General features: G+C 44.0%; 1 protein-coding gene across 3 annotated transcripts in view; it reads left to right on the top strand.

Moving 5' to 3' along the window:
* The window catches only part of COQ2 (coenzyme Q2, polyprenyltransferase), a 50,126-nt gene that overhangs the window by 16,371 nt on the left and 22,969 nt on the right, over positions 1-10,786 (top strand). For all 3 annotated transcript variants that reach the window (XM_082247818.1, XM_082247817.1, XM_082247816.1), the window contains exons 2-3: positions 4,744-5,088; positions 8,296-8,462. In XM_082247818.1, the coding sequence (XP_082103944.1) occupies positions 4,758-5,088; positions 8,296-8,462 (498 nt within the window). In that variant the 5' untranslated portion in view covers positions 4,744-4,757. The remainder of the gene's footprint in view (positions 1-4,743; positions 5,089-8,295; positions 8,463-10,786) is intronic.

The following is a 10,786-nucleotide window of genomic DNA, read 5'->3' as shown; positions in this document are numbered from 1 at the left end:
TGGGCTGTTATTTCGCGCCTTGGGTTTTCCACACGCTTCTTTTGGGACCCTGTTGACTATTTTGAATGAAATGCTTGATTGTTCGATGATCACGCTTCAGAAGCTTTGCAATTTTAAGAGTGCTGCATCCCTCTGCAAGATATCTCACTATTTTTGACTTTTCTGAGCCTGTCAAGTCCTTCTTTTGACCCATTTTGCCCAAGGAAAGGAAGTTGCCTAATAATTATGCACACCTGATATAGGGTGATGATGTCATTAGACCACACCCCTTCTCATTACAGAGATGCACATCACCTAATATGCTTAATTGGTAGTAGGCTTTCGAGCCTATACAGCTTGGAGTAAAGGCCCGTACACACGTACCGATCGTCGGCCGAAAAGCTTCGGCCGACGACCGATCTGCCGATTGTAGGCTTGTTAGTATGATGCTTCCGACAGCCGACAGCGCACTTTCGGCCGAAAAGAATCTGTCTTGCAAGCATGAAAATTTTTGTATGCCGACACCAGAGCGGCCGATTGTTTGCCAGTCAGTACAGAATTCGGCCGACAGACAGCAGATTTGCAAGACTGGGCATGCTCAGAAAAGAATAAAAAAACAGGGAAAGTTAACCATTACATGACATCACTTCTGCAGTCGGCTGTAGTCGGGGGACAAAATTCTTGTGCAGTCTTTTGCACTTTTCAACCGACACCGACAGCCCTGGACAAAAGACGGCCGACGATCGGTACGTGTGTACGGGCCTTAAGACAACATGCATAAAGAGGATGATGTGGTCAAAATACTCATTTGCCTAATAATTCTGCACTCCCTGTATATACACACACACAGTGTAACTATATATAATTATTATTATTTTTTTATTTTTTTTAAAGCAGAGGCCCTAGAATTGGTGGATTTAAATTTTTTCTATGTCACACAAAGAAAGGCGATTGTGGTGGTGTGTTGCTGATTAGCAGGGTACCTACATCCCATAGAATGAAATTGTAATAGGGAATATCCCTAAAGTATGGGTTGGGAGGACCCAAAGGCCAAGAATCCTCCAAACCTAAAGAGATAGAAAAGAAAAAAGGTTTGGAGGATTCTTGGCCTTTGGGTCCTCCCAACCCATGCTTTAGGAATATTCCCTATCACATTTTTATGTCACACAGTATTTGCACAGCAGTTTTTGAAACGCAATTTTTGGGAAAAAGTCCCCTTTTTTTGAAATGTAAAAAAAAAAAAATACAATACATAACCCAATTTCTTTGTAAAATATAAAAGATGTTACGCCAAGTATATAGCTACCAAACATTTCACGCTTTAAAACTGTGCATGCCCCTGCAACAGCCACAAACAACGTACATTTTACTATCTATAGGTGACGCTTTTAAAGCTTTTACAGGTGCACTTTAGATTTACAGAGGAGGTCTGGTGCCAGAGTTATGGCCTGTGATCTGACGCTCGTGGCAGTACCGCACATGTGTGGGAGGATCGCAGTTTGCGTGCAGGACTGACGCGTGTTCGCCTTTGCGCACTAGCACATGGGAACGGGGGGCACTTTAAACTTTATTTTTAATTGTTAATTTTTTTTTTTCTACACTTTTGCTTTAAATTTTTATTATCACTTTTATCGCTGTCTTAAGGAATATAAACATCCTTTGCAACAGTAATTGGCACGTGACAGGTACTCTTTATGGAGGAATCTGGGGTTTATAAGACCCCAAATTCCTCCTCTGCAGTTGACAGCATACAAAACGCCAAGATCAGTGTTCTTGAATACTTTTGACTTTCAAAAAATGGCGCTGTTGACATCCAGGTAAACTGGAATTAATGTCATCGCTTGCACGTTAACCTTAGCAGAGACCCAATCAATGCCGATCCCAGCTTTGTATGGGTCTTTGACTAGCTGGCGGACGTGCTGGCTAATATCTCAGGTCTCCCGGTGGGATGGGAGAGCTCGAGAGACACAGAAGGTGGCAGGAGGGGCTCTTCCCCTCCCGCTGCTTGTAATAGCAATCTAACGGCTAGTTAGCTGCTCTGATTGCTATTACAAGGGAGCCGGCGGTCAGCTCTAAAAATCGGTACTGGGATGATGCCTGCAGCTGCATATCACCCTGGTATAACCACTTGAAGTCAAATGATGTACCAAGGTGTGATTTGGTGGCAAGTGGATAAACTGAGCAGACACGGACTTGTAATCCGCCCGCTCTGCTCTGATCAGCAGGGGATCAGTGGACAGATCTCCTGCTGATCCAAACGGAGCCCGCCCAGTGTGAAATGGGCCTTAGATGAATTTCAAGATTTTAGTCCAAGTCAGAGCCCGTTCGTCAGTCCCATAAGAATTTTTTAAGTTGATCTTAACCTCCCTGGCGGTATGATTCTTTTGGTTTTTAGGTGCTGAAAGCGGTACCATTATTTTGCATGTAATTCTTGTGGATAAGCAGCCCAAACCAACTGTATACATTTATTATATATATATATATATATATAAAGTACAGTAAAACTGCAGGAAAGGGCACTGGGGGGCAAACTAATGTGATTTTTTATTTTATTTTGAATGGTATCAGTGTGTTTGGTGTGTTTTACATTTGAATTTGCCGCCGGTTCCACCCCCCTGTGAACGTCACGTCGCAGGAGACGGAAGCCGGGGCACGGAGAGGATCCGGAGGAAGATCCGCCGCTAGACACCGCCGGGACACATCGCTGGATCCCGGTGACAAGGTAAGTAACCCTGCTTACAGGATCCAGCGATGCTTGTGGCGGTACCCCGAGTGTGGCTCGGGGGGTTACAGCTTTTGGCTCTGAAATTTAACCCCGAGCCACACTCGGGAAAACCGCTAAGAAGGTTAAAGGGCAACTTTACTTTTGGGGGAAAAAATAGCAAATAAAGAAAGTCATATTGTAATTGAATGTTATTAAAAATGACCTTTCCTTTTCAATCTGCAGCCGCTGTAATTTTCTGAAAATGCAATATGGCTACTTGGAACTGTTCTGTACACAGAATGTATACTGACCACACCCCAGAAACATCATTTCCTGCTTGTGTGATTGGCTCGCTGCTTATTCCAGAAGTCTGCTTAACATACAAGTCAGATTTCTGGCATCCCCTGCAACAAAAAATGTAATTTTTGATGAGATAATACTAATAGGGAAACATCTAGGGTTAGAGCCCTGCAGGTGCACAGCTGATTGATAATTATGAAACCACTCCCATAAGACCCATCCGGCACAGGGGAACAAACAATGATTTCTTCAGAATAACAAAAGGTAGGAAATCTGCAACAAAGTTTGGTAAAGTTCCTGCAATGTGCAGAGATCACCCAGAGGGGAATGTTTTTTTTCTCAACAAACGTGGAGTTACGTTTTAGGCAGCCTAGTGAGACATCCCAAAATATCCGTGAACTAAAACAGGTTTGTATACAGGAGTGAGCCAAAATACCTGCTAACCTCTAGCTATACACATCAGCAGTGACAGAAAGGGGGAGATTTACTAAAACTGGTGCAGCTGTGCACAGTAACCAATCAGCTTCTAAGTTAGTCCCCATTCACATTGAACCCACGTTCACATTGGACCAATTCGACATGTGATTTGACATATCAAATCACATGCCAAATTGGAGGCTATTGCCGGCAATGGCACCATTCGAATCGGTGCGACACCAACTTTGCGGTACTTCACCGATTCCCAAAAGTAGTTTCTGAACTACTTTTGGCGACTTCGGGGGGGGGGGGGGCGATTTTAATAGACATCTGTGCATGAACCCGCACAGATGTCTGTCAAATCACCCCCGAAGTCGGACTGAAATGCCGGTTTGAAATCGTGCAAGCTCAGCTGAACTAACACAATTTCAAAGCCACATTTTAGTCCGACTTTGGGGTTGACTTGAAAGACATCTGTTCGGGTTCATGCACAGAAGTCTATTAAAATCGCCCCCACAAAGTCGCCAAAAGTAATGCAGGAACTACTTTTGGAAATCGGTGCAGCTCTGCAAAGTCAGTGCCGCACAGATTTGAACAGTGCCATTGCTGGCAACAGACTGCGATTTGACATGCAATTTGACCTGTTAAATTGTGCTGATGTGAACGGGGGCTTATTGTCAAAGCCTAATTGAACAAGCTGAAGTTAGAAGCTGATTGGCTGCCACGCACAGCGGCATCAGATTCTGTGCGCACCAGTTTTAGTAAATCTCCCCAAAGTGTTGTTAGCACGGTGAAATATACAGTAAGAGTCGGTTCACACTATGGCGACACGACTTCGGGGGCGACTAGCGAAGTCGCCGAGCACCGTGACTTCAGCGCGACTTGCACGGACTTCACATAATGGAAGTCAATGCAAGTCGCTCCGACTTCGGTCAAAAGTAGTGCAGGAACCTTTTTCTAAGTCGGAGCGACTTGAGTCGCTCCTATTAGAACAGTTCCCATAGCACTGAATGGACCGCGACTTGTCAGGCGGCCAAGTCGCCTGACAAGTCGCGGTAGTGTGAACCGGCAAGGGTTTACATACTTTTTTCCAGGGTGACTCGATGATTTCTAACCATTACTTTGGTAATGCCTAGCAATGTAAAATGCTTTGGTGAATATAATCCTTTGTTGTTATGACAGATCAGGTTGCAGTATGTTTTAGAAGTCGCTCTTGCGGAAATGCAGGGAAATTCCCAAGGGTGTCACAACTGTAAAATTGTCTCCTTAGAAACTGAATTTGTTTATATATTAAAAAAAAAAAAAACATGCTGATAATAACTTTGATGGCTTTAATTTTGTAGGTGGGATATCCGGGATGGCTGCGATACCTGTGGGAATCCTACGAGGATGCGTGTCCTTCCATAGATCGGTGTACAGACCCTGCACTTATGTGTACAGCACCTGGCCTGGCTGCGTTCACACAAACCACAACAAGAAGACAATACTGGATCTCAGATGGCCTCACACACACCGTTTATACACCTCCCTCCTGTATACCTGCGGTCCTTCCAGGTCTCGGACCTCAGCTCTGAAAACAGGCAACCATGCTGCCACAAGGCGTCACTTTTCTGCTGCTTCTCTGGTTCAGTCAATGCCAGAAAATGTCCAGCCCTACCTGCGACTTATGAGACTGGATAAGCCAATAGGTAAATGCAAATTTTGTAAAACATGCATCAAACTCAATGCCCACAGGCCAAATATGGCCCATGAGGCAATTTCATGTGGCCCTCACACCTTTTCCTGCAGCTTCAACACCTAGGGGTAACCTGTGCCATGGCTAAGATTTTATAAAACAATGTAATAAATACTAAAATTGAAAGATGTTCAGCATTGATTACACTCAGCAGCGCTCAATATGTATTGCCATATTGGGAATCAACCAGTCCTCATCAAAGGATAAAAACTATATTGTAAAAGATGCAGTCCTCCTAAAAGAGTAAAATCCACACTCAATACAGTCTTTTTGTTAGAAAAAACACATAAAAAATCCATAAAAATTATTTTGGTACTCCCAGTGCTCAGTATTCAGTGTTCTTATCCGGCGTAAACATTCACCACACCAAAAAGTGATCCCCTTAGGAATGGACACTCACCAGAGTTACAATGATCATGTGCCTATAAGCATTGGTTGCTTGCACCCTTTGGGAGTCTGGACCTCCTCTGCTGACACCTGGATGTCCACTGTGTTTAGATATCCCTCAGGGACCAAACGGTACCAAAAACAAATGGAATGGGAGGCACAATAGTGTAATACTGTCTTGCAGTTTCTTATTCAACACAACACACCAAAGGTACAAGTCCCATGTGACGAAACGCGTCAGAACACTGGCACGCTTTCTCCTTGATGGTCATAGACGTCTCTGCTGGAATCCGGATCTCGCCATTTGACTAGTCTGAAAGAGAACCATTCAGCAGCGGTGAGCTGGCCATAACGTCTTGATTATCATTTAATGCTTGGAAATTTTTATCTGATGTAAGCATTTTGGATTTGGGGGGTTTGCTTTGGTGTGTTGTGTTGAATAAAAAACTGCAAGACAGTATTACACTATTGTGCCTCCCATTCCATTTGTTTTTGGTACCGTTTGGTCTCTGAGGGATATCTAAACACAGTGGCCGTCCAGGTGTCAGCAGAGGAGGTCCAGACTCCCAAAGGGTGCAAGCAACCAATGCTTATAGGCACATGATCATTGTAACTCTGGTGAGTGTCCATTCCTAAGGGGATCACTTTTTGGCGTGGTGAAGGATTACGCCGGATCAGAACACTGAATACTGAGCACTGGGAGTACCAAAATAATGTTTATGGGTTTTTATGTGTTTTTTCTAACAAAAAGACTGTATTGAGTGTGGATTTTACTCTTTTATGAGGACTGCATCTTTTACAATATAGTTTTTATCCTTTGATGAGGACTGGTTGATTCCCAATATGGCAATACATATTGAGTGTAATCAATGCTGAACATCTTTCAATTTTAGTATTTATTACATTGTTTTATGGACTGTTTTAACATTACAGTAGCTGCTATCAGGAAATTTTATGAAATTTACGCATGATTTTAATATCTAACTGTATGCCATACCCCTTACAACAATAAGCGCTGGGCGAAGTGTTTGGAATTTCCCCTTCTTTTCAACCACTTTTTTACATGGCTAAGATTTTGTTATGAAAAAGCTTGTTCCCTGGCTTTTCTTTTAATTCTATGGCCTGTGCTATGCAGACCTGGAACAGATCAGGAGTCCTTCTGACACCGACTGCATGATAGTTCAGAGAATATGGAGACAGAGACAGACAGGCAACTGATTTATTTATTTATTTTTAGAAGTTGGTCAGCAGAGACAGCCAGCATATCTTGCTTAGCACAGGTCCTCTACAAAGTGGGAATAGGACTGCAGATGAGAAAAATGCATTTAAAACCTTGATGGGTGTCACCCAACTGAACAGTTTGAATCTGTTAAAGTGCAAAAAAGCAAAAGGTGTACAAAGTCATAGGGCTCATTCCCGAGCAAGCCGAGTTCGATAGCCAGAGCAGGCACAGTCCAAGGGGGGTGATCCGAAGACAGGTCAAGAGCGAGTCGAGTTCGATAGCCAGAGCTGGCACAGTCCAAGGGGGTGATCCGAAGAGAGGTCAAGAGCGAACCGAGATCGATAGCCAGAGCTGGCACAGTCCAAGGGGGTGATCAGAAGAGAGGTCAAGAGCGAACCGAGATCGATAGCCAGAGCTGATACAGTCCAAGGGGGGTGATCCGAAGAGAGGTCAAGAGCGAGTCGAGTTCGATAGCCAGAGCTGGTACAGTCCAAGGGGGTGATCCGAAGAGAGGTCAAGGTAAGCCAAGGTCAGCAAGGAGAATAGCCAATACATAGCAAACAAACAGGAAGCAAAACCTATACTAAGGCACCAGCAGGAAGTGGAAGAGGGTATTTATGGGTCATAGGATCAGGTAACTGACAACAGCTGGCCACTGGGTGGAGCAAGAGTCTTATACCAAAAGGAAGCTGATAATGAGAAGCTTGCCAGAATAGGAATCGCCCCGTGACTCAGGTGGTAGGAAGACTGCCCAGAACACACTACAAAATCAGGTTCACTTCTGCATAGAAACCAATCAGCTTCCAGGTTTTGTTTGCCAAAGCTTAATTGAACAAGCTGAGGTTAGAAGCTGATTGGTTTCTATGCAAAAGTGAGCCTGAATTTGAACTCTCCAGCTTTAGTAAATAAATCCCAAACTGTCTCTGTTCAGGGCCACACATCGGTCCCTCTATACTTGTAAAGACTTGGATGTGCCATTACCAATGTACAGTACAGGTGTAACATGACAGGGGGCGCCACCGTCTAAGTGCAACAATTTGCTATAGAGGCGGAGCCCTGAAACGCGTTACCACATCCATTAACTTGACACTGTCTGGATCCTGCACCTCCCCAATGTCACATCACTTCCAGTTTCAGCCTGCAGTGCGTACCGTGCCGGTTCACAGCGTCTGACAGATCCAGTCACTTCCTGCAACCCCTGCATTGCCTGGTAAGTCTTTCCTTCCCAAATCTGCATTGTCTACAGCTAGTTTCCAGGATCTTTTCAGGCTGGCAAGCTTCCCTGATGAACTCTGCAGTTGTCAAGAGATACTATTGATGCACCCATATACTATGTTTACCAAGTGAGTGCATGTTATGTTAAACTCTTGATGTTTTAATACATTTCTACACTTAGATGGTGGCACCCCCTGTCTTTTGTTACTATTGTTACATTTCTTCAACAGAGGATTCTTCGCAATCTGTGTCAAGAGGAGCAGCAGCCATTTCTAGAAGTGACTGATTTTTAAGCAGTGTCCAGTTTTAACTTCTATTCTTTTATTGGATTTATAGGAACTTGGTTGCTGTACTTACCGTGCACCTGGAGCATTGCCCTGGCAGCAGACCCGGGTAGCCTGCCTGACCTCTCTATGCTGGCGTTGTTTGGCACAGGAGCGTTATTGATGCGTGGTGCTGGGTGCACTATTAATGACATGTGGGACAGAGATTTTGACAGAAAGGTATGCCATAAATAGACATATAAAGGGTTGTCTAGATATAAATGTAAAGTGTATCTCTACCAAAAATGTCAAATTTGGGTGGATTGGCCTTTTAATAAATGTATAACTAATCTGTAGTAAGTGTTGGCAACCTTGGCACTCCAGCTGTGGTCCATCTAAAAATCCCTTGAGACAGAGGCATGGTGGGATTTGTAGTTTGAGGTTTGATGGGATTTGGAATGCTGAGGTTGCCCGCACCTGATCTATTGTATAATAACTGTCATACGGGGTTGACACAGGCTTTTGTTTGTATCAGAACTGCCTTAAATGACCTCAATTGATGCCAAAATGATGGAAATTTCTTTTAAAGTGTTACTAAACCTAAAGTTTTTTTTTTTACCTTATTGCATTGTTTGCATTAGGGCTCTTTCACACAGGTGGACCGTTCAGATCCGCCTGTCCGTTTTTTTGGCGGATCTGAACGGTCCCCCCATGCATCCCTGTGGGGCATCGGATGTCAGCGGAGACATGTCCACTGACATCCGATCCGTCAAATCTGGACGGATTGTAACCCTATTTTCCATCCGTCCAGCGGATCGGATCGGATGAGAACGGACTGACGGTCCGTTCCCATCCGATTTCCCCCATAGAGATGCATGGGGAACTGACAGCTGAGTCTCCGCACACACAGCTGTCATCCTCCTGCTCAGCGGGGGATCGGCGGATCAATCCCCCGCTGAGAAAAACGGACTCAGTTAGATGGACGGAGTGTGTGAAAGGGGCCTTAAGGTAAAAAACGTTTTTAATTTCCCTGTGTCCTCCTTCCCCTGTCTGTAGAGGCAGGCCCCTTTCACACATGCTGTCTGTTTGTCCGTTTTTCATCCATCCGTCAACGGATGGATGAAAAACGGACATCAATGTATCTCTATGTAAAAATGGATGACAACGGATGAAAAACAGATAACAACGGATGAAAAACAGATAACAACTGACGAAAAACGGATGGAAAACTGATACATTTTGACGTGACTGAACTGATGAACTGAACGGACCGTATGTGTGAAAGGGGTCTTAGACTGCATTTACACCTGAGCGTTTTTTCCTGTGTTTTTTGTGCGATTTTTGGCGCGTTTTTATGCACGACTTGCACATTTTTTGCAGCGTCTTTGAGCTTTGCCATTTTTTTTATTATCCAGTAGAGAAACCTATCATCTGTTGCATCGTTTGTTGCTAGGTATTTCAGCTTTTTTAGCTTTTACCTTATTTTATTATTAATATTATTCATTTATATTATTCAGTTTTGTTTTTTTTTTTGTTTGTTTTGTTTTTACCGTTGGGCCCCTTTCACACATACGGACCGTTTGTCCATTTTTCATCCATCCGTTGGCAGATGAAAAACGGACATCAATGCATTCCTATGGAAAAACGGATGATCATTCATTTACATCCGTTTTCAAACGTTTCCGTTAATATCCGTTTTTTTGAACTGATGAAAGTCCTATTTTTCTTCCGTTAAAAAAAAATGGATCGGACGAAAAACGGATGTAAACTGACGAACGGTCCATTTTTTCATCAGTTTTTGCATTGGTAGTGGATGTAAAAAAACGGACGCAAAACAGACAAAAAAAACTGATGAATACTTCATCCATTGTGTGAAAGGGGCCTTCGGGTGTTACTACTACTACTAATAATAACAGTAAAAATAATAAAATATAAAATTAATTATAAATAATAAATTCAATACTTGAATACTTAGTAAGTGCCGGTTGTCACTATAGCATGTGCGGCGATTACATGTAATATCGGAGCGCACTGCTCCTTCATTACATGCGATCGGATGTGCGGTGCGAATTCAGCCATACACTTTGTATGGCTAAATTCGCACTGCACCCACACAAAAGTCGCACATAAGGCATTTTTTTCAGCCGCATCAGGATCGGATCGCACAGTGGTTCACACTTGTGCGATCCAATCCTGTGCGAACTGTCAGATCGCACTGCGATATGCGATCAAACTGGGGGTGTCGTTAACATTTCATTGACACCCCCAGCGTATCGCATATGGCAGTGTGAACTGCCAGATGTGCGTTTGCGATGCGGGAACAGGCTGCGAATTCGCAGCCTTCCTGCATCGCACAAGTGTGACCCGGCACTAAGGCTGCATTCACATGTCAGCTTATAATCGCGGGCAGAACCGCCGCGGTTCCGCCCGCGATTCGGAGATTTATTGCAAATCGCGGGACGCCTAGCGTTGCCCGTTGATTTGCAATAGCCCCCCAAACGCCGAGCGATGTTGCTGCGATTTACGCCCGCCGAATCGCGGCAACATTGCGCAAACAAAATCGC

Source organism: Pelophylax lessonae (assembly GCF_965119305.1).
Source record: "Pelophylax lessonae genome assembly, chromosome: 2".
In the NCBI taxonomy this organism is placed as follows: domain Eukaryota; kingdom Metazoa; phylum Chordata; class Amphibia; order Anura; family Ranidae; genus Pelophylax; species Pelophylax lessonae.
The sequence above is the reverse complement of the archived record's forward strand: the minus strand, read 5'-3'. Positions and strand labels throughout refer to the sequence as shown.